The following is a 23,896-nucleotide window of genomic DNA, read 5'->3' as shown; positions in this document are numbered from 1 at the left end:
AGAAACATGAGTTATGGATGCATCCAATGGGTTTTTAGCAAGAGTTCTGGACTATTTTTCACATATATGTCATGTTTATGTTGGCTAGAAATTTTCTAGAGTGGATACTTCTAAGTAAAGCTAGAACACAGGATGTTCTATGAACAAGCTCAAAGACCCGTAGATGGGCATGATTCAAAGGTGGGCATGGCTCAAAGGCATTGTGCACATGATCAAGGGTCTAAACGCACGCATAGGCCTCGGGCTTCAACTAATAACCCTCTAAAAGGCATAGCTCCTTAAATGAGAATCTAAGAAGGAAACACACTAAAAAAAAAATACAAATCATTTCAAATTTAGAATCCGAACAAGGGATCCATTTATTTGAAAACTCAACTTGTAAGGAAAGTTGAAAACAAACTAAAAGGTCCAAGAGGTTTCTTCTTCATAATCAAGAGAAAGTGGTTGCACTATGATGGTCTTTGCTTTATCAAATTCAGTTCCTCATCACTATCAATGTTGGATTAAGTGGCCATCAATTTGGCACATTGGTTGTTTTGCTTTTTATCCATCTTTCTAGAGCATTGGCCAATTCTATGACAATTCTGTGACCAACTCTTTTGCAATAGCCACATTTTGTTGACCTATCTACAATTTTGCTCATGCTTGCCTTCAAAGTTCAATGTCAATTCCTTATACCTTTCTTCTTTAGCCAAGTTGTTAAGAAGCATGATATTCTTGTCATATTTTTCCAAGTAGTGTTGAAAGGTGGTGACACATTAGTTGTTGAAGAGGAGGCCAAGGGCATCCAAACGTTGTTTGAGAGTTCAACGTATCCAAATGTTGTTTGAGAGTTTCAGCTGGATTCTTGGCATACTATATATTTGTATCTTTTACAAAAAACTTTAACTTAATTTACCTTACCCTCAAAAGTAGTTTCAAGGTAAGTCCATACCTCCTTAGCTATCTTGGTTAGATCTAAATGATGTAGAAGGTTATCCACAAGACTCAACCTGATGATTACCAATCTGCTTTCATTTTTTTCCACCCAATCTTCATGGAGTCTTGGATTCCCTCGAACTTATTGGTTCTTCATTAGAAACCACCTCCCATGTGCTTTCTCGAATGAGAAGCTAATGTAGGGATAGATTAGGCACGACGATCGAGACAGAGAGAGTGCAAGAGAAAGCAAAGTAGAGAGTGAGCATGTTTTCAAGTACATATGACGAGTGTGTACCTTTAGGTTTTTAGATAGATATATATGTGTAAGTACAAGTGCTAAGGGTGTGTTCATACCCGAGCACATTTAAAAGGCATGAGACCTTTATTCCCAACAACCTCCCACCTAAAGGCAATGTGCCTTAAGAGGAGAAAAGAATTAGCTAAGTCTAGCTATGTACAAAGCTGAAATACATATATCTATCCAACTCCCATCATCTATCAGCAATGAGCAAACCACTCTGCTAGAAGATCCTTCGTGAGAAAGTCTGCAAGGTTATCATTTGTATGCACTTTGACAAGCTCAATGCTCTTGCTGTCAAGTACATCTCTAATGAAGTGGTATTTCACCTGTATGTGCTTTGTTTTTGTATGAAAGACAGGATTCCGTGCTAGCATGATAGCACTCTGACTATCACAATGGAGAACAGGTAACTCTGTGATACCAAGCTCTCCCACCAGACGTAAAAGCCATAAAGCCTCCTTGCATGCCTCAATGGCAACCACATACTCTGCCTTTGTAGTAGACAATGCAACACACTTTTGTAGCCTGGAGATCCAAGAGACTGCTCCTCCTGTGAAAGTAAACACATACCCAGAAGTGGACTTCCTACAATCCGCATGACCAGCATAGTCTGCATCTGTAAAGCCAACAGCAAATACCTTCTACTTTCAAAAGTAGATGCACAACTCCTTTGTGCCTTTAAGGTATCTCATGATACATTTCACTGCATCCCAATGCTTCTTGCCAGGGGTTGCCATATATCTGCTAACCACTCCCACTGCAAAGGCAATGTCAGGACGTGTAGCAACCATAGCATACATCAAACTGCCAATAGCTGAAGCATATTGTATCTTGGCCATTTCAGCCTTCTCATCATCATATATAGGGCTGTCCTCTGCACTAAGTTTTACATATCCAAGGCATGAGTATCACTACCAGCAATCAGCATGTCATCAACATATAAAAGCAAGATAATCAAGCTGCCATCTATTGCCTTCTTGGTATACAAGCAGTGATCCACTGGACTTCTATGAAAGCCTTGGGACTGCATGAATGTATCAAACTTGTGATACCATTCTCTTGGTGCTTGTTTCAGCCCATACAAACTCCTTTTGAGTTTACATACCATTTTTTCCTTCCCTTGTTCAACAAACCCTTCAGGCTGCTACATATATATGTCTTCATGCAAATCACCATGTAAAACCGCAGTCTTTACATCCATCTGTATGAGCTCAATATCCTCAACTGCAACCAAGCCCAAAATGGTTCTCAATGTAGTCATCTTGACTACATGAGAGAAAATCTCATCAAAGTCGATTCCATGCTCTTGCTTGTACCCCTTTGCAACCAATCTTGCTTTGTACTTTGGTAAGAAACCAGAAGTGACCTTTATCTTGTAAACCCATTTGCATAGAAGGGTTTTCTACCCTTTAGGCAACTGCACCAAGTCCCAAGTGCCATTTTTTTCAAGAGATTCCATCTCTGACAACATGGCTTTATACCATTTCTTGCTATCCTGTCTGACCATTGCTTCCTTGAAGCAAGACGGTTCACCACAATCTCTCAGCATGACATATTCAGCCACATTAATTGCACCAAGAACAAACCTGTCAGGTTGTCTAGTAGCCCTAGATGATCTCCTAACCCAATGGTCATTGTTTACTGGCTGTTCCTGTAAATTTCCATTTTCAGCATCCTGTCCTGGCATTTCAGACTGCAAATCAGCATTAACAGCTTGTTGTCCTGGCTGTTCCTGCACATATAATGGCTCATTTTCATGGGCATTAGCTGGCTGATCATTTTCAATGTCATTTCTTGCATTTACAGGTTCATTTACAGCAGGTATTTGCTGATGTATAGCGGGCACATTTTGCTGTCCAAAAGGTATTTCTTCCCGGAATACAACCCTACGGACCTCCTCAGTCTTTTTGGATTGTTTGTGCATGCAATCTTCCTAGAAGATAACGTCATTGCTGCGTACTACTTTCCTTTTCTCAGGATCCCACAATTTATACCCCATTTCACCCTCATCACCATATCCTAGAAAAATGCATTTACAAGACTTTGGCTCAAGTTTGCTGCATTTTTCTTTACGAATGTGCACAAAAGCCTCGTAACCAAACACTTTCAGATGAACATATGAAGGTGGCTTGCTCGACCACTCTTCTTGGGAAACTCCCCCTCCCCCAAAGACCTATTTGGTGACCGATTAATTAAGTGAACGGCTGTCATAACAGCCTCTGCCCAAAAACCATGGGGTAATGCTGTCAGAAGTGGAGCAGCGGTGAAAGCATAAACATGTGCTGAAATAAACTGCTGAAACACAAGACAAAAAGAGAAAAGAAAGAACGCGATACAGATGAGAACTCAGATGTATGCACGGGAATTGGAATCCATATATCTGAACACGAGACAGTCGCATACAACAGTGAGTCACTGGCTGCGTGGGCACTGGCACTGGCTCCTCTCTCCACAGAGTCTGCAGATGGTGAAGATGAAGCGACTGACTGAGGAGGAGCCACTGAGTATAAATAGGCTGAAAAAGTGGGGAGCAATAATGCTGGTCGGACAGCATTTAATGCTGGCCGACTGGTGCATAAAATGCTCCACTGGCATAAAATGCCACACTAGAAAAATACCTAAAATACCTAATAAAAATGCCCAGCCCAGATCAAGCTCAGGCTCACACATGAGCTGACAAATACTCTGCTAACACCCTCTCTCAGATCATGAGTGATCTGATACAATACAATAGTACAATGAAAAGGGATCAAAAACTATACAACATAGAACCACCAAGTAGAACCATGGATACCCAAGCAGTGGGTGATCAAGCCACCACCAAGGTGCCTCGGAGAGAACCTGATGTCGATATCAATCGTACCAAACACCTGAAAATAGAGAAGAGCATAGCATGTCTCTGTGTCCATCATCAATGTCTCGCAGTAGCATACAAGACCATCCTGTCAAAAATGCCTCTGAACATAGGTGACCATGGAGTCCCTGCCTTTGGCCAGACCGCCAAAGTGTCCCCTCATGTGAGCTCCAGACAAAAGCCTCCCGCTCTCTGTCAGATAACCAGCTCATCATGAACCTGGATGTCAATCCCATCTCCAGGATTTGATTCCACCAGACTGAAGTCGATGCGTCAGGGACGTCCCTCTCTGGAACCTGTGCACCTGTATAAAAATATAGATGAGGCGTGGCTGCCCCATCTGAACACCCGCTCACACTCCCTCTCTGGCACAAGAGAGTCGTGAGGGATGACCTCATCACCACCACTAGAAAGCAGCTGAGGAAGGGGCCACCAAGCCCTTCCCGCGATCCGAAGAAGAGGATCCCTTCCGCGCCTTGGACTTCACCTTGGTCGGAGGATCGGAGTCGGAGTCTGATGAAGAAGAGGACTCATCAGTAGAGTCAACATCCCGCTTCGTCTTCTGCTCTTTCTTCCTGGAAGCCGCTAACTTCTTGCAGTCCTTCCGCAAATGTCCATTCTTGCCACCGTGGTAACACTGGGCCTTCGACTTCGTCTTCCCGTTATCCCTCTCTGAAGCTACATAAGCCTTACCTCCATAATGTGCCGGAAGCCGCCCCTGTAATCGCAAGGATGCCTCATGCTCAAGAAGCATCGAGGTCATATGTGTAAAACTGACAAGAGTCGATGATGTCTGCGCCCGCAAAGCATTGGCCACTCCATCAAACTCCGGGGGGAGCTTGTAGAGGACCGTCCCGACAAGATGCACCTCGGGAAGAGCAGATTGCACGTGCCAAAGCTGGTCCTGTACCTGCGTAACGCGAAGAAGAAAAGACTGAATAGTATCTTTCGGCTCAAACTTCATCTGCTGGAGCTGGCCATAAAGTGTGACGGCCCGCATGGTGGAAGGTGCCTCGTACATCTGCTGCAACTTCTGCCATACTTCAGGAGATGTCCTACAGGAGGTAACCGCCGGTAAGACCGCTTTAGAAATACACCGAAGCAACGCCGAGTAAGCACGGGCATCGTCCGAGTCCCATGTGAGCACCGCTTCCTCATGGTTATCCTCATCAAAGTCTTCAGGAAAAGGAAAAGGACGGAGAGGTCGAGCAATAGCTCCACAGACGATGTACCATAGCCGCTTCTGCACAAACCAAGCTTTCATGACAGCACTCCATGTGAGATAATCAGGTCCATGTAACTTATCATTAGTGGAAGTGCACGGAGGAGCCATATGGAGAGGATAAGAAGAGAAGTAGAGAAGAGATGGAACTTAGAGAGGAAACACAGCCAAAACACAAGCACAGACTACAGAAAATGAGAGTTCACATGCAATAGAACCCAAAATCTGATCAATAGAAGACAAAATCTGCTGCAGAAAGTCAAAAAATCAGTCAAAAACTGCCAAAAACAGAGAAAACAGCCTGAAGTAACAATCACCCAGCCACGAGAGATGCTGAATCAGCAAAACGCAGGCTGTAAACTGGAGAAAAACAGGTAGAAAACTGTCGCCAGCAGCTGCAGATGAAAAACGCAGGCAGCAGAGGGTGCGGAGGCAGCAGGCGATGGCAAAACTGCAAAAAACGCAGGCTGAAAACAGCCCCAAAACAGGTCGCCTGGCTGCGACAGCAGTCGTCTGATCAGCAAGGGTATAAAACAGTCCTGAAATCAGCAAGAAAACACAGCAGAAACACAAATCCTGAAAACTGATACCATGTCAGAAGTGGAGCAGCGGTGAAAGCATAAACATGTGCTGAAATAAACTGCTGAAACACAAGACAAAAAGAGAAAAGAAAGAACACGATACAGATGAGAACTCAGATGTATGCACGGGAATTGGAATCCATATATCTGAACACGAGACAGTCACATACAACAGTGAATCACTGGCTGCGTGGGCACTGGCACTGGCTCCTCTCTCCACAGTGTCTGCAAATGGTGAAGATGAAGCGACTGACTGAGGAGGAGCCACTGAGTATAAATAGGCTAAAAAAGTGGGGAGCAATAATGCTGGTCGGACAGCATTTAATGCTGGCCGACTGGTGCATAAAATGCTCCACTGGCATAAAATGCCACACTAGAAAAATACCTAAAATACCTAATAAAAATGCCCAGCCCAGATCAAGCTCAGACTCACACATGAGCTGACAAATACTCTGCTAACAAATGCAGCATGAGATAGCATCGTACGGACCTTATCCTATATGGCCCGATTCATACGCTCTGCAACTCCATTTTGGGGCACATTATGAGGGGCAGTAAGCTCCCTCTTTATCCCTTTGCTGTCACAAAATGCCTGAAAGGCCTTAGACACATATTCCCCACCATTGTCAGAGCAAAGACACTTAAGCATCTTATCTGTCTGATTTTCAGCCACTGCCAAGAATTTTTTAAACTTGTCAAACACTTCATCCTTGCTACAAATAGGATAAACCCATACCTTCCATGTAGCATCATCAACAAAGGTGACAAAATATTTCTTTCCCCCTAAATATAATCCTAGCATTTGATATACATCTGAATGTACTAACTCTAGAGGAGAAGATTTCAAAGAAAGAGACTTTTTGTGAAACGTCTATGCATGTTTGTCATAAATGCAATGATCACAATGCTCAAAATCAACATAATGAAGACAAGGCAAGTAATCCAAACGAGAAAGCATTTTCATTCCAGTTTGACTCGTGTGTCCCAACCGGCTATGCCACAAAGAAACGCTCGGCTGCTCGGTCACAACAACAACATGGTCACGCACGCTAGATACATGAAGTGGATACAAAGTATCACTCTTGCAACCTCTAGCAATAACCCTAGATCCCTTACAGATCTTCCATTTTCCATCACCAAAGGTGGTACGAAAACCATCATCATCTAGCTGCCCTGTGCTAATCAAGCTCTTCTTGAGCTGAGGTACATGCCGTACATGTTGAAGTGTAAAGAGAGAGCCATGCTGAACCTGTAATTGCACACTGTCAATACGTGCAATCTCACGTGCATAGTTGTCCCCAAGATGGACAACACCATGTCGGCCCCCTATATAGGCAGAAAACCACTCACGATGAGAGGTGACATGAAAGGAAGCACCTAAATCAAGAATCCAGATATGCATGTCATCATCTGTATCTGCAAGTAAAGCATATGCCCCAAAGTGTAAGAGACAAAGAGTATGTCACTCCCACTGTCACTGTCATGAGTGACTACATTCACCTCTTCAATTTTTACACTGCTCTTCTTAGGCTGACTATCCTTCTTCTCTTCCTTGCTATCATCTGTCGTCTTGCCTTTTCCTTTTTCTTTCTTCCATTTGTAGCAGTCACATTTAAAGTAACCCTTCTTGCCACAATGATGGCATTCAACATCTTTGCCACGTGATTTATTGCGTCCCTTGCCATCATATTTGCCCTTCTGTTGTGATTTGCCCCTAGTATGCAAAGCACTGAAAGACTTGCTAGATGCATTGTTCTGCCAATTCATCTCTTCCATAAATAGAGCACTCTCTACATCAGCATACAAAAGGATTACATTAGAATTGCTCATAGCAATCCTAAATGTATCCCAACTCTCTGGTGGAGTGCTAAGCAAGAAAGTAGCCTTAAATTCCTCATCAATCATGAACTTTAAGGCAACCAGTTGGCTGAAAATGGAGTTAAACTCACTCAAGTGAGTAGACATTGCTGTACCTTCTTTCATACACAAATCCATAAGCTTTTTCAACCAATACACTTTGCTTGCAGCACTCTTTTGTGCATACAGTTCTTCCAGTCCAGTCCATATAGCATATGCAGAATCCAAACCTTCAATGTTAAAGAGCAAGGCATAAAAAATCGATAGCTCTATGGTTGAGCATGCAAGCTCATTCAACTCATCCCAATCCTCCTGATCCATGTCCACGGGCTTTGCCCCTTTGGTTTTGATTGGCTTTGCCTGCTTCTTTTGTAACAGGATGTTGTAGCACTATTTTTGCCAAACTGTATATTATGTGCATCTTCAAGCTTCTTTATGTGCATCAGATTACTGCTGTCATTGCTGCCAGCCATGATTTTCAGCCCAAATGTGACCAAAATTTTAAAAAATTTAAAAAAAATAAACCAGCAAATGCAGGCCCAAACTGTCACCCAAGTAACCAAGGTACAAACAAGTACCAATCAGCAATAAATGACCACACAAAAGCACAGATTTCAAATTTGTAATAAAATTTTCAGGAGCACCAAACCATGTGCTACAGCATTATCCAACTGATTACAGCTGTTCCAAGGGCATATGCATCACATTACATGAGAAATCCCAAAATTTCAACTGCAATTTCTGTTGTACATGTACCCACGGGCATAAAATTTGACACGAACAGTCAAAAAACCCCAAAATTTTGTGCTCAAAGCATCAAGCACACATCTGCATTTTCTCTATCATGCATAGGACAGGTTAGTTTTGCCAAAATATAGCAATTTCAGCAAAACCCCCAAATTTTACCAAGTGTTGATGTCCAAATTGCACGGAATTCAACCTGCATGTACATAAAATGACCAAATGCTGCACAAATTTCGCCCAAACTGCAAAAGCCCCAAGTTGCACAGGGTCCAATGTGCATCAATGTCGAGAAATTGGGTAAATTTCAGCCCAATTTTCACATGTACATTAAAAGCCCCAAATGTCGGGGACAAAATGTCACAAATTCCTGCAATTTTGAGATAGATATCACTGTTGCATCTTGCTTGCCCCAAATCTAGACAAATTCCCAAATTTTCCAAGTCCTGCGTGCACTAATTTCAGTGAAATTGAAAGAATTTCACTAAAATGTGAAAAGCCCCAAAATTCCCGGGCAAATGTGCACCAACTTGCAATTTATGAGTCCGATTGTCCAAATCTATGTTAAGATCCCCAAATTCGGGAAAAGCCCCAAATTTATGGGCCACAGTTGCACGAAATTCGGAAGCTGTGCCTCCACACATGGACACTCGTCACTGGGCACAAGGAATCTCAAAAAAAAAAGGGATTTTGTCAGAGATTATGACGGGTCCGTTGACCCACTAGGCTTCGCCGTGAGCTCCACTGACGGTTCCGTCTGTCGCGCGCCTGCCAACGGGCGTCATTAGCACCCGCTGATCAACACCCCGCCGACTATTGACCACTACGACCAGTCCCGCTAACTGCTGTCCCGCTGCGCTTATGCACCAGTCGACTGCCGCTGTCCATCACGCTTCTGCACTGCAACTCGGATGCACACTAGAACTATCGCCCGGAGCAACTATCGCCTATCCACAACCTGTCGCACGCCGTCTAGCCGTCCATCATTGCTACACGCCCCCGTTAGTCCCGTTGCCCACGCCTGCGCTTTGATACCAATTTGTAGGGACCGATTAGGCACGACGATCGAGACAAAGAGAGTGCGAGAGAGAGCAGAGTAGAGAGTGAGCACGTTTTCAGGTACAAATGACGAGTGTGTACCTTAAGGTTTTTAGATAGATATATATGTGTAAGTACAAGTGCGAAGGGTGTGTTCATACCCGAGCACATTTAAAAGGCACGAGGCCTTTATTCCCAACAGCTAAACTTTAGTGTTCCACAAGGCAAATCCCGTACCTAAGAATTTCTCAAGATTGACTAGGTATTTTGAAATGTTGATGGAAGGGGACATTTTGGAGTTTGGGTAACGAAAAGAAAAAGATAGATTTGTGTAGAATTGATTACTGATGTGGGACCATATGAAGTGCCGCTTCTTTTGGGGGAAAAAAAAAGAATTAAGATTGTTACACCTTAATGAGAGTGTGTAAAGTGCCTTTAGAGGTAAAGGATTAAGCCTAATAATTCAAAAGACTAAACCTTTAGGTGCAACTAGACTTAAGGAGAGGTGACAAGGCAGATGCTGGATGGATTGATGGATGTGAACGGGGCATCAGGAAAGTCAACATCACAAGCTTGCATGAGACGGTGATGACATGGTCTCATGGCAGGTTGCCTGTCCACTGTTGCTGTGCTGAGAGCTGAAGATGACTATTGCACAGACTGAACAGATAATGTGTGTAGCTGACCAGCAATTGTGAAGCATGCATGGAGATCACTAGTAGACATGTTGAGGTAAGCAGGCTTACACAAATCAGATGAATCTCAGGAGATTAAAGAGTATGGAGAAACCTGAGCACACCTCCTCCTCCTTCCTCGTCCTCCTACTTCTGCTTCATCCAGGATAGCAGCACAGTTGATTCTTGTTCTTCGTGACTGGGGCCTTTGGTGGTGCAGCTCTTCCTTTCTCGAACAGCAGCAATAGCAGACTTCATGGGTATGAATCTAATAGCTGCTCTGATGCCATGTGTCAGTTGTTAGAGAGAGAGAGAGAGAGAGAGAGAGAGAGAGATGGGACAACAGAAAATGATTGATTGACTAATAGTACTAGAAGCTAGTACAATGGCCCTTTTATGGGCTAGCTGGCCTCATACTCACAGACACCACATATGATATCGCAGAGGGACTCTCCATAACCTCATTCATGATGTCACAGAAGAATCCAATATAGAAAGGTCAAGTGACCCTTTACACAAAGTGCCACAACACAATAATGTGACTTCACATGTGGAGGAGCTGAATATCTAATATCGTCACCCCCAAAGGGAGGGACGATGTAGGTCTATAGCTCCCCCCAACAGGCTCTAGAGTCATCCTTCGTGCCACCTAAAGCAGCACCTCCCCATGGATATGGCTAAGTTGCTGGAACCACAGGCAGCCATTACAAGCACACGCTTGTCAACAGCTCGGCTGTTGGAGCCCCTCCTCCACCTGTCAGGCCAAGGTATCCATCAAACTCTAGAAAGGGCAACCTTGAATTGTACCACCACCATGGTACCTCGCTAAATGTGTCAAACCTCTTGAAACCAAGGTTCTGAAAACTTAACAAAAAAAACAAAATTTACATTGTCACATTCTGCTTGTACAAAGAAAAATCTGACCACAGGCGTTGCTGTTACACAAAATGCTCGTATTACTTTTAAGGACAAAAGAGAAAGCAGCTTAAACATAGTGCCTTAATACTAGAGCAAAAAAAACTTACTGATTGAGCTTTGATCTCCCCCTTCTGTCTTTCAATATCTGCCTGCAGCTGACTAATAACTGCCCCCTGGAATGTAGGAACCAAAAGTCTCAATTAGAATTGCTGCTGGCATTGGTTGATGCATCTTTAAGGTTGTTAAGTCCCAAAATACTCAAGAGAAAGAGACTCTCATCACCAGCTCATTTAAGAATATAATGCATTATTGTGATATTTCAAAGTAGTAGCACTGTCTTTAAAGAAAAGGCTTAAAAAGTGAGACATATAATTACACCAAATATTTTTCCAACATGAATATCCTTCCAACGTTTCATTCTAGCCCCACATTCATTACAACATGGACATCCTTCTATCAGCATGGTGTGGAAAGAATTGAATAGAAGAACAAGAACACATGAACTCAAAGATAATGAACTAGGCAAACAGAATCCATATACCCCAAGCCACAAGAGTGTACAAAGGCATGATTTGTGGGTAACCAGCACAGTACTCCTGGTCGGAACTCTCTCCAACAGGATATAGTGTGCTCATATGAATGAATGTGACCTGGAGGAGAGTCTACGTTAAATAGGCAAGAATCGTATAAAATAAAATGCAGGTTGGTCAGCATCATTAAATGCTACTAAATCCAGTAAACCAGTATTAAATGTGCACTACCTTAGAAATGAAACACGCTTTGAATGTGAGCCCATGCACCCAAGATATGTACATCACTAACACACCGTCTCAAATCATGGGTGATAAGTACAAAAAAATGTACAATGGTGAAAGATGCACCATAGTACATACAACAATGACAATCGGTTAGGACCATGGATCCTCAAGCAATGGGTGATACCAATGTCGATGTTGATCATAATAATCACTGATCACAGAGTAGAAATAGTTAATAGTCACAAGTGATGCGAAATGGAATGGGGATGGGAGGCACGGAGGAATTGCCTTCACTTGTGACTATATAGTCACATGGAATGGGACATGGAACGGAAAGGAGCTACCGCCCCCACAATACTCAAGTCCACAAAATGATCATCACTTACGACAGTGAAATAGTTGAAAAACAATGCTCATCATGAACCAGCTCCACAAAAAGCACTATCATGATCATGGATTCCTCAAGGTGCCTTCCACTTTCCAGCCTTCCACTTTCCACCATAGTACAGACAACAATGACAATCGGTTAGGATAATGGACACTCAAGCTATGGGTGATCAAGCCACCACCAAGGCGCCTTGGAAAGATACCAATGTCGATGTCGATCATAACAACCACTAATCCAAAGAGTAGAAATAGTTAATAGTCACAAGTGATGCGAAACAGAATTGAGATGGGGGGCAGGGAGGAATTGCCTTCGCTTGTGACTATATAATCACATGGAATGGGACATGGGACAGAAAGGAGCTACCGCCCCCACAATACTCAATCTCAAAAATGATTGTCACTTGTGACAATAAAATAGTTGAAAAACAATGCTCATCATGAACCAACTCCACAAAAAAGCACTATCATAATCATGGATTCCTCACCTTCAACAAACTGCCAAAGTATCCCCTCATGTGGGAGTAGACCAGGAGCAAAGACCACTCTCCATCAACCATTCCATCGTGAACCTAAAAGGCAAACCAGCTCCAAGATTTGAATTTTCTAGACTACACCAATGCATGTAGAAAACCACACTCAAGGTCCACTACATCTATATATGGATAAGGCTTGGATTCCCCACCATCAGCATCCACTCACTCTCCCTCTTTTGCATTGGAGTGTCCTACAAGATGATGGCACCACTAGGGTTAGAAAAACGCTTCCCAGGCCATTGCGGCCTTTGCCACATGGCTGGAATCTGAGTCAAAAGCCAAGGAAGATGAAGAGTCATAGAAGTCCTTGCCCTTCTTCTTCTTCTTCTCCTTTCCTTTTTGCAACACTCCTAGCTTCCTGCAATCCTTGTGTAGGTGCCCCTTCTTGCCACATTGGTAGCACAAACCCTTGTTCTATTGCTTGTTACCCATCTCTGACAATGTCAAGCATTTTCGCGAAAACTGAAAACCCCTAAGAAAAATGTAGATAGGTTTGATTTTTGTTAGCTTAGTTGTTTACGTGGCTGTTTGTTTTGTTGATTCGTAGTTGAATTTTCTATGACTGTCTAGCTTAGGATTTGTTTTTGTTATTTTGTTTGATTTTATAAGTGTGAAAACTTGATAGCCTTGGTCAAGTTTGGTATTTTTTGGGACAGGATGAAGCTAGAGTTTGTTGTTGGCTACTGAACATCGTGGAACACATACGTTTTCTTGTCGAGACTTTTGCACATCACAGGGATTATGGGTTCACGAGCACTTCACGTTGCACTTGTTCTATGCACTACACTCGGGGGTCGTCTCCTAATCTTATCAAATACTTCCATGCAATGGGTTGGGTTGATGCACGTTTTGCACCATCGTTAAGAAGTAGCATGGCATGAGGCCCGTTGCAACTATATACAGTAAATCTTAGTTGCGCGTGCACTTGAGAGAGCACCTTTCATTGAGCATGCATTGTTTTCTATACGCACGAGAGTTTGGAATTTTCATCACCGAGTTAGGAACCTTTGGTTGAATGGAAAAGGAGGTTGGGTGAGTTTGAGGGTCGTGAAGGACGTTGCCAATTGTGAGATGGGTTATTTTTACCTGGTCAACATCTCAAGGGCCATTATTTTCTTGAGTGGCAGTGAGATTTTGGGTGGGTGGAGCAAAGTATGACATTTGCTTTGCTGAGTGTTGAGAGTTGAGGTTAAGGATCGTAATTAAATCAAGGAACTATGTTTGCATTTTGCATGATGTACAAGCACATGTAGATAGACTAGGCACAAATTCTTCAGTGCATTCATTATTTTTGTGTGGAGCATCACTTCTTTGTTTGCATCGCATAGACCCAATTTGCATCTCTTCTCAAATCATGAATGATTGGGCACGGCATACATTTTTTGAAGCATGTTCTCTATGACACAATGCGTAAACAAAGGCAATGAACTGAGGTAGAGTGATGAAGCCATAGGACCATTAGAAGCATATTTGTTTGATGATGAGGCTCCCGATACTGACCACATGCCCAATCCTCATGCTTTGGTGCTGAAAGGGAAATAACTTATCACAAATACATGGAGTCATTAATGCACGACGAATCCAACGTAATGCATACATCAAAGCTTTACTTCATACATAGTTTTGATCATTCGATGAATCCTGTTCGAAAGTTTGTTGGTAATGATATGGAGGTTGCTTTGTTAGAATGCTCGGATTCCACATTGGAGATATTTTCAAAAGCACAAAATTATTTGAGTAAGATGGAAGTTGGACATTTGAAACTAAGTGAACTTGATCAGTATTGCAATGAGAGCAGCTTAACTTCTACAAATGCAGCTGATTTGTCCTCAACAGATCAATGGGAGGTCTTAAGTAGTTAAGTTAAAAGTGACTTAAAGAGTATTTTGTCACAAGAAGAATTTGCAGATGAGAAATTGGAAATGAAGCAGGTCTCTTAAGATATTGGAAGGCTTGATATCATTGGTATTAGCATTGGACATCATCACGACCATAACAAAATAGCAATGAGCAAAACAACGAAAGTGCAGCGCAAAGCTTGAGGATTAAATAAATAATGAAAAGAGGATTTAATCAATTATCTGTAAAGTATGAGTGTGGCTTCCAATTTAACTGTTAGAAAGTAAAAGCTTGCAATCTGTCATGAAGGGTAGCATTACTAGGAAGACTGTCTATAAGAGATTATGAAGGACACTACGGTGATCTAGATTGAGGACCGAAGCAAGGAACATTATGGTTAAGATCACTAATCACAACTATGGATCAAATTGCTATAAAAGCTATGGTGGTGGTGGTGAGCCTGTCGGAAATGAATCCGATTTTGCAGAGACCAATCTGAGCCTTATGAAAGGCCAGACCGATAACTTGGAGAGAATAAGGGTGACACTGTTGATCAGAGGCGAATGTGTAAGGTGGGGCAATCAAAGGACATTGCATAAGGGTGACAAACTGCAACAAGGTTTCCACAATGGCGACGTTATCTATTAACGGTGTCATTCTCCATTAGTAAATTAATGAATTAACACAAGGAACTCAGCGGAAAAAGCTCAATGTAATCGTTGAAGAAAATACTCAATTATTGGAGAAAGATGATGAAATGAGAATATGACGGCCAGTTGGCATTATTTGAAAGGCAGAGATTTGGCGGCTTGTCAAAAAGCGTTGCAAAACGCAGAAGGTGAGGGTCAGAAGGACTGAAAAGCTTAAAAGCTTTTAAGGTTAAAACCTTAAAGCTTTTGAGTTTAAAAAACGTATTAAGCTTTTGAGTCTTAATGTAAAAGTAAAAACGATTCGAAAAGCCTAACCCAATGTATGAGAATCCAAGAGTTCTATATAAGGAGGACAGAAAGAAGACTAAGGGTCCCTCTACCTTGACATTCAACTTGAAACTAGTGTAAGGAGAGTGGAGGGTAGCATGTAAGAGTGTGGAGTCTTGTTGTGCTAATCGAAGTGATCGAGAAGTTGGATGCTGAAGTGTCAAGTGTTGTAACAAGGCTTTATGAGGTATAAGAATATAGTACAATTGATTTTTTTTCGAAGTTTGTATTTTCGAACATTGCGCAAGAGGTGTGTGATGCTCTACCTAGAATGTGTTTTTTTTATGTTTTTGAGCCACGAGAGGCATTGTTGATTGTTGGGTTTAACGTGTGGCTTGTGTGGTGTTCGTAAAAACTTTTAAATTTTTTCGTGTTTGTGTTGTTCATCAACAAAGTCAATATCATATCCAACACTCCTTAACATCTCATTATTGGGTAGTGAGTGAGGCTTGATCTCGATCACCGCTCGTATAACAACACGTTACGCAACCAATGTTGAACTAAAATTACATTATAAACTTATTAGCTCTTTAAAACACCCTCAAAGCATGTAAATTACCTAAAGTTTCATTAAATGGTGCATGATCCTAGAGAGAGTCTATGTCACATAAGCCAAACCTTAATTTGGGAGGATCCACTCAACTATAAATAGAAAGGCTGCCTACCATTCAGCCTATCCCTTGTCTTGCAAGTCATCATCCTTGTCTACAAATTTCAGCCATCAGCTCCGCTTCCACCAGCTATGCAATCCTTACCGATTGCTGTCACATCAAGCGACATGTTCCCAACTACTCCTAGCCAATTGGCGCCTCCAGATCAAGAGGCATTTGCTGCAGATTTGCTAATATCGTCAGCTATCGCCAATTCTTCACCGTTGCTACCTATGTTTTCAGCCACCACAGGCTACCATGTATACACACTCAATTGTTGTTGCCCAACTTTCTTCAACCTCTGGTGATCACTTGCCTCCGTCTTCAGGTAGTACACTACTACGTTTACCAGCTCCCACCCTAGAGACTATTGTGTTTTGGTTTCCATCCTTCCACTTTCAACATCACCTCAACTCCAACTATTGGTTATAGACCTCAAGATCGGTCTTCAATGGATATCACACTCCAACTACTCCCATTGCTCTGCCCTTGAGCATCTCTACATTCTCACATTCATTTACAAAATTGATTCATTCACTTCAAAGATCTCTTTTTTAAGAGGCATAAGTAGGTCTCCCTTTAGTCACCGAAGGGATTGTAAAAATAGCATATAGCATTGCTAGAAGAAGTCCAATTTAATGGACATGGAATGTACTTGTAAGAACAAGCCATTGAAGGCTCTATAACTTTGTCTTCAATATAAAGCCCATTTGAGAGTAGGATACATAAAGATAGTGGGCCGCAACATAAACTACTTTACTTTGCCTCAAGTTGTGAACGCCCATTTAAGACAATGAAACTCAAACCGTCTCATAATTTTGCCAATAACTATCACAATGGTTATCTTAGTATTGTGAAGATACACTAGGGCTTGCTAGGTTTGACCAACTCATGAAGTTCGACCCATTAAAACAAGTCACTATGGGGTTTTTTCCCAAAGTGCCCATCGTGGATGGGCTATGTGCACCATGGATCCATATGTGGTGGGCTAACTAGGCATAGACATGGTAACCACATGAGCAACCCAAGGAGGTTGGATAGGCACACAATAAGCAAAGGAATGAGAATCCTTGCATTTGAGTGGGCCATGGAATGTGTGAAGGCACACCATAAACAAGGGATTGATATCCTTACATCTCATTGATGGTGGGTAGATGTCCAAGAGTGAGGGGAAGATCCAACACAACCATCCCAAGATAGACAGGTATGCTCACTTGTAGATATGTGTAAGATACAGTGTATACAGGTGGCATTCTCGATAATGGAGTACCATGCTGCAAAGTGGCATGTATTTGTGGGTAGCTAACATGTCGAATTAAAAATTAAAATAAACTAGGAACACATACAAAAGATCCTAATACTATGGTACTTGCTATTGAAGGAAGTGAACCTAATGTGGATAATGCAAGTGTAAAACCTAATCCTAAACTATTAAAAGCAAAAGAAAGAGATCCGAAATTTTCATGTGAAAATGGAAGGACAGGAGAAAATTGTGAATGATTAGCACCACCAATATGCTCATAGAATCAGAAGGTAATGTCAAATATATACCGAAGAACCCACATCTGCCTCTAAAGTCTTCTCTATGGACATTGACATACCGATACAGGTCATGGTCTCCCTAATGACTTACAATCAGATCCTGCATAATAGAAGGAGCAGCAAAGAAGTGTTTTGGTTCATACAAAGCACAAGAATTACTGAACCTCGCACCAACCTGACACACAGAACTATGATGAAGAAAAGGGTTCACTAGTCGACTCAAATGTGGTATGTCCTCCCTGAGTGGAGAGGTGGCTAACCTCGCAAACTAGATACTTTGACTAATGTGCAACTCCCAATGAAGTATAAAGTGTTGGAAGAGGAATGTAGTCAGGCCATCTTCTCTACAAGTACTCTACGAATTCTACTTCTGACATTACCTCAATATATATTGAAGATGAGAGAGAGAGGATGCATCGTCCTCCTCGTTGAGACCATATGCCACCTCAAGGTCTCCAATGAAGGAGAAGCCCGAGAAGACACCATAGCTTCCCAAGTGTAAGGCGTCTCAACCATTGTGAGTTGGTTACGTGTCACTCGTGTATCTTGTACAAACCAAACCTTCACAATAGCCACAAGACACTCTTTAGTAGAACATGGGCTCTGATACCATGGGAAGGTATGCTAGGATTTGCATTGAGAAAAAACAAAATGTACAAACACAACTAAAACATAATAACTCAGACAAAAGCGCAAAATGCAAAAGTCAAGAGAGAGAGGATTAGAATCTAATGCATGAATGAAAGTTGAATCTAAATAGTCAAGGGAGTGGACTGAGGGATGTGTCACAATGTATCATCCAACAGATACATATCCTAAGTGCAATAATCACGAGTAGAGGATGATGTAAGGCTGAAAACTCAAAAATAACCTGCTGTATATGCAAATGCAGATCAAGTCAATGCTGAAAAGTGCTGTGAAACTCAAGAATGACCTGCTGCAGATGCATCATGCAAATGCAGATGAGGCTGATGCTGGAAAAGTGCTCGCAGCAGGGCAGTATAGGGGATGAAAACGCAGCAGTCCACCAGGTTGTAATAGGGCAGCAGTTGGGAGTACTCACCGAGGGGCTGCAGCAGTCAAAAAGAGGGCTAGAACCAAACACAGGTGTGGAAAGCCTCCAAAAGGTCATGGCAGCAACTAAAGATGAGGGCCAAACTAGAGAAACTAGGGATGCAAAAGGATTCAGGATTTGCAAAGTGGCTGGACAAATCCCTATTTATAGTCACATGAGCCCACCAACTGTCTAGGCTGGCACCCAAACACTTTTGATGCATTAAATGTAGGTGCTTGGACACTTTAGGTACATATAATACTTGAGTTTTGGGCATATTTAATGAGGAAAAAAAAGGGGTTAAAGTTAATTAACCCTTTGTTGCTAAACAAGTACAAGTTCGTAGCCCATAATGAGACAGCTATGTCCAACACCACTATACTAGCAATCTTGCCCACACATTCTAGTATTGGTTTGGTGTCTTTATGATTGCTTATGATAGCACACACAAATAGATAGGATCTATCCATCTTGCTTTCTACTCGTTTCCTTGCATTGAGTTGTGGTCCTTTGTGTAATCCTGTCAAAGAGATAATATACTTATCCCTGCCCACTGAGATCTAAAACCATGCCTTTTAAGTAAAATTTCAAGAATGCCACCACAGTGGTTATCTTAGTACAAATGGTGGCCCACAGCGAAACATCTAGCATGCCCAACAACACTATAAGTTATGTCTTAATAGTAATGTTACCCGCACATTTTGGGCTCGGTTCATATCTGAATACATGCTCACAATAGCACAAATAGGCAGCATCTTTCAGTTGTACATTCAGTTTCTGATATAATCAAAATGAAGGGAATGAGCCCTAAAGTGGAAGCAAGAGCTATGGTGGAAGGAGAGAGAGAGAGAGAGAGAGAGAGAGAGAGAGAGAATGAGAGAATGTGGGAAATCTAACAGTCACAATCTATGACCGGTCTTCCCTTTATTCAAATGTCACTAAAAGAATAAAGAATGAAGCGACAGTGATGGGCACCCGCCACTTGCAATGTATAGGTGTGTAGGTAACTAATACACCATGTGGGTTCTGTCAGTGTAACTAATACACAGTGTAGAGTAGAAGCGGAAGCAAAGAGAGGGCAGGCACAATAGTCAAGGTGCTCAATAGTATTGAACTAAATAGTGCTGAACAGTGAGATAGTGTGAGAGTGAGTCAACGAATAGGTGTGTACCAGTGCAGTGTACACAAAGCATAAAAGAATGTATTTATACTTAGGGTACGGTACACTTACACGAGCTAACATGTGTGAAGTAATATATACATGGGAGATGCGTAAAGGGCCTTTACACCCAACAACCTGCCACTTTAAGGTCCTAAGCGAACTTTTAACCAACTCCCACAAGTCTAATGCAATGTTCATGTTAAGCCTTTGCAAGACTTTTAGTGAGAACATTTGCAGGGTTATCCTGTGATTTGATCTTAGTCACGGAGACTACACCATCATCTAGAACCTGTCTAATAAAATGATACCGAACATCAATATGTTTGGTACATGCATGAAACATGGCATTCTTAGTCAGGCATACAGCACTCTGGCTATCACATCCAAGTACAGGTATTTTGGTGGGCAGCCCAAAATCCTTGACTAAACGACCAAGCCAAACTGTTTCTTTTGAAGCTTTAGTGGCTGAAATATATTCAGCCTCAGTGGTAGAGAGTGCTACTATTTTTTGCAATCTAGAGCACCAAGAACCCGCCCCACTAGTCAAGGTAAAGATGTACCCGTTGGTAGACTTGCGAGTATCCAAGTCACCTGCCATGTTTGCATCACAATACCCCTACAGATCTAACGTACCCTTGCCATAGCAAATACATTTTCTTTGTGTGCTGTTAAGGTACCGTAAGATACATTTCATTGCTTCTCAATGTGCTTTGCCAGGATTTGACATGAACCTGCTTACAGCTCCCACTGCATAAGCAATGTCAAGTCTAGTGGCAACCATAGCATACATGAGTGAACCACAAGTTGAAACATAAGGAACGCCCTTCATAGTATTGGCCGCCTTATCATCTTTTGGGCGGGCCATCTGCTTTGCTAAGCTTAAGATAAGGTGGAAAAGTTACACCAAGAGACTTAGCATCAGCCATGGAAAAACGATCAAGTACTTTGCTAATATACTTTTCTCGTGAGAGAAATAAAAGCTGTTGCTCTCTATCTCGTGTTACAAGCATGTCCAAAATATGTTCAGCTGTACCCAAATCCTTCATGGAAAAGGCTGAATTCAGCTGTCTTTTCAATGCATTAATCTGGCTTTTATAATTACTAGCAATAAGCATATCATCCACATAAAGCACAAGTATAATAAGGCTTCCATCATCAGTCTTCTTAATATATAAGCAATGATCTGCACTACTCCTTTTAAATCCATGTGAGAGCATAAAGGCATCAAACTTTTTATACCATTGTCTAGGAGCCTGTTTCAAACCATACAAGCTTCTCTTAAGCTTACATACCAAATGCTCCTCTCCTTGTATAACGAAGCCTTCGGATTGTTTCATATACAGCTCTTCTTCCAGATCACCATGCAGAAATGCAGTTCTAACATCCATCTGATCAAGTTCAAGATCCATAGATGCTACAATGGCAAATAACACTCCAAGAGTGGTCATTTTGACAATAGGAGAAAACACTTCCTGAAAATCAATGCCCTCCTTTTGTGTATAGCCCTTAGCCACAAGTCTGGCTTTGTATTTGGGTTTGCTATCCACACATTTGATTTTATAGACCCATTTGTAAGGAATGGCTTTTCTATCCTTGGGCAATGTAACCAAATCCCAAGTATCATTCTGATACAATGACTTCATTTCTTCTTCCATAGCTAGCTCCCACTTTTTCTTTAATTCACATGATAAGGCCTCTTTATACGTAAAAGGCTCACCTTTATCTATGAGCAAAATGCAGTCCAAAGAAGGATCAAATCTTTGTATAGGTTTTCTAACATGTGTAGACCTTCTTACCCAATGACCTGTGTTATTAGGTAATGGATCCACATCCAAGGGAATGTCAATGACCTCATTGTTTGGCTACTAACTGCATGTTCAGGTTGCTGTAATACAATTTCAGGCTGCTGTAATTCATTTTCAGCATGCTGATTTTGGTGCTCAAGCTGATGTTTCAGCATCCCCTTGCTGCCCATTTTCATCTGGCTCAATAATGATACGCTAATTGTCATAATCAGCATCAAAAGGAACTAAATTTTCAGTGGCTGATGGCTGCTCAAGTAACTGATCATGCTGAAATTTAACTTTCTTTTTGTCTGAGTCACTAGATGTGACATTTTTCAGCAGCTTTGACTCATTAAATACCACATCCCGGTTGCGTAGCATCTTTTTCATGCTTGAAACCCAAACTCTATAGCCCATTTCACCTTCATCTCGATGCCTCTATGAGATTTCATGTCAAGTTTGGTTCTGCTACTATCAATAGGTACATGTACATAGCATTTGTAGCCAAAGACCCTTTTAAGTGGTCATATGAAGCAGGTTTGTCAAACCAAACCTCTTCAAGGATACCAGTTTCAAGTGCACAATGTGAAGATCGGTTGCAAATATGCACCGTGGTTTTAAGTACCTCTCCCCAAAACGATTGCAAGAGATTAGCTGTGGACAGCATGCACCGAATCTTCTCACATAACATGCGATTCATTCACTCAGCCACACCATTAGATGTAGATTGTAAGGAGTTGTAAGCTCCCGTTTAATCCCATTGACATCACAAAACTTATTGAATTATTTAGATACATACTCTCCCCCATTATCTGTTCTTATGCATTTTAATTTTAAGCCCTTTTGAGGACTAACCAATGCATAAACTTTTTAAAAGTATCTAATGCTTCATTTTTCTGCTTAAGAAAGTAAACCCATAGCTTTATAGAATGGTCATCAATAAAAGACACAAAATAACGGAAACCACTATGGGTTTTTATTGGCATGGTGCATACATCAAAATGAACTAAATCCAAGATACATGCCTTCCTAGAGGCTCCATGAGAGTATGGACTCTCTACATGTTTACCACGAACACAATCATCACAAAATTCAAGCTTTGAGTTTTTCACATCAACTCTTCCAAGTGAAGAAAGTGCCTGCAAAACCTTTTGGCTCATGTGTCCAAGAAGCTTGTGCCATGACTCCATGTGTGACTGTACTTCAGCAACTGCAACAAACTTTCCATGAAGTGCCTTGCAATAGAGATAATACAGAGCCCCCTTTTTACCACCTCTAGTGACTAGCATAGACCCTTTCTGTATTTTCCACATTCCACCACCAAAAATGGTGAAGTAACCTTTGTTGTCTAGCTGCCCAAAGGACTTCTTGATGCCATGTACATACCTAACATCATGAGGAATCAATTCCTAACCATTTTCTAGAGCCAGGTGTATGGTGCCTATTTCTTCAATATTAGATGTATGAATGTTGCCAAGGTAGACTTTTCCAAAATTACCTTCTACATAAGTAGAAAAACACTCCAGAGATGGAGTTACATGAAATGAAGCACCGCTGTCAACAATTCACGATTGTGACAAACCATCATGAGCTGACAACAAAGCATCTATCACATCTGTTTTAGTGATATACATGTCCTCCACTGTCATAGCAAACGGATGTGAAAATGCAACCAGCAAATCAGCATCTTTATCCTCTTCTATTTCCTCAATAACAACACTAGATACCACATTTGCTTTTTCTGTCTCTTTAGGGGTAGAGTTGTCATCCTTGTCATTCTTTTTGCATTTTGCATTAGCCTACTTCTTGCGTTCTTGTTTCTTTTTAAAGTACCTACTCGGGCTTTTTATGCCCTTTGCGACCACATTGATAACAAGTTATATCTTGATGTTTTTCCATGCTTTTGCTACCATTTTTGTTTTTATTTGCAGAATTAGATCTTTTTTCAGTTCTTTCTCTTACATTGTAGGCTAATCCACTGTTTTCCCCACTTGCCTTGCGTCTAATCTCTTCATTTGGAATAGAACCACGCACACCATCAAATGTCAAGTTGGGGTTATTGCTCAATGACACAACCAATGCTTCCCATGAATCGGGCAAGGT

At 41.7% G+C, this 23,896-nt stretch overlaps 1 protein-coding gene across 4 annotated transcripts in view; it reads right to left on the bottom strand.

Annotated features, from left to right (window-relative positions):
* Window positions 1-23,896, bottom strand: part of BLI (protein BLISTER) — a 123,529-nt gene that overhangs the window by 71,979 nt on the left and 27,654 nt on the right. For all 4 annotated transcript variants that reach the window (XM_087682038.1, XM_087682039.1, XM_087682041.1 and 1 more), the window contains one exon: window positions 11,215-11,280. In XM_087682038.1, the coding sequence (XP_087538164.1) occupies window positions 11,215-11,280 (66 nt within the window). The remainder of the gene's footprint in view (window positions 1-11,214; window positions 11,281-23,896) is intronic.

The sequence above is a fragment of the Lygodium microphyllum genome, chromosome 7 (assembly GCF_053477565.2).
Source record: "Lygodium microphyllum isolate KBCC chromosome 7, Lygodium_microphyllum_v1.1.10, whole genome shotgun sequence".
Classification (NCBI taxonomy): Eukaryota; Viridiplantae; Streptophyta; class Polypodiopsida; order Schizaeales; family Lygodiaceae; genus Lygodium; species Lygodium microphyllum.
The sequence above is the reverse complement of the archived record's forward strand: the minus strand, read 5'-3'. Positions and strand labels throughout refer to the sequence as shown.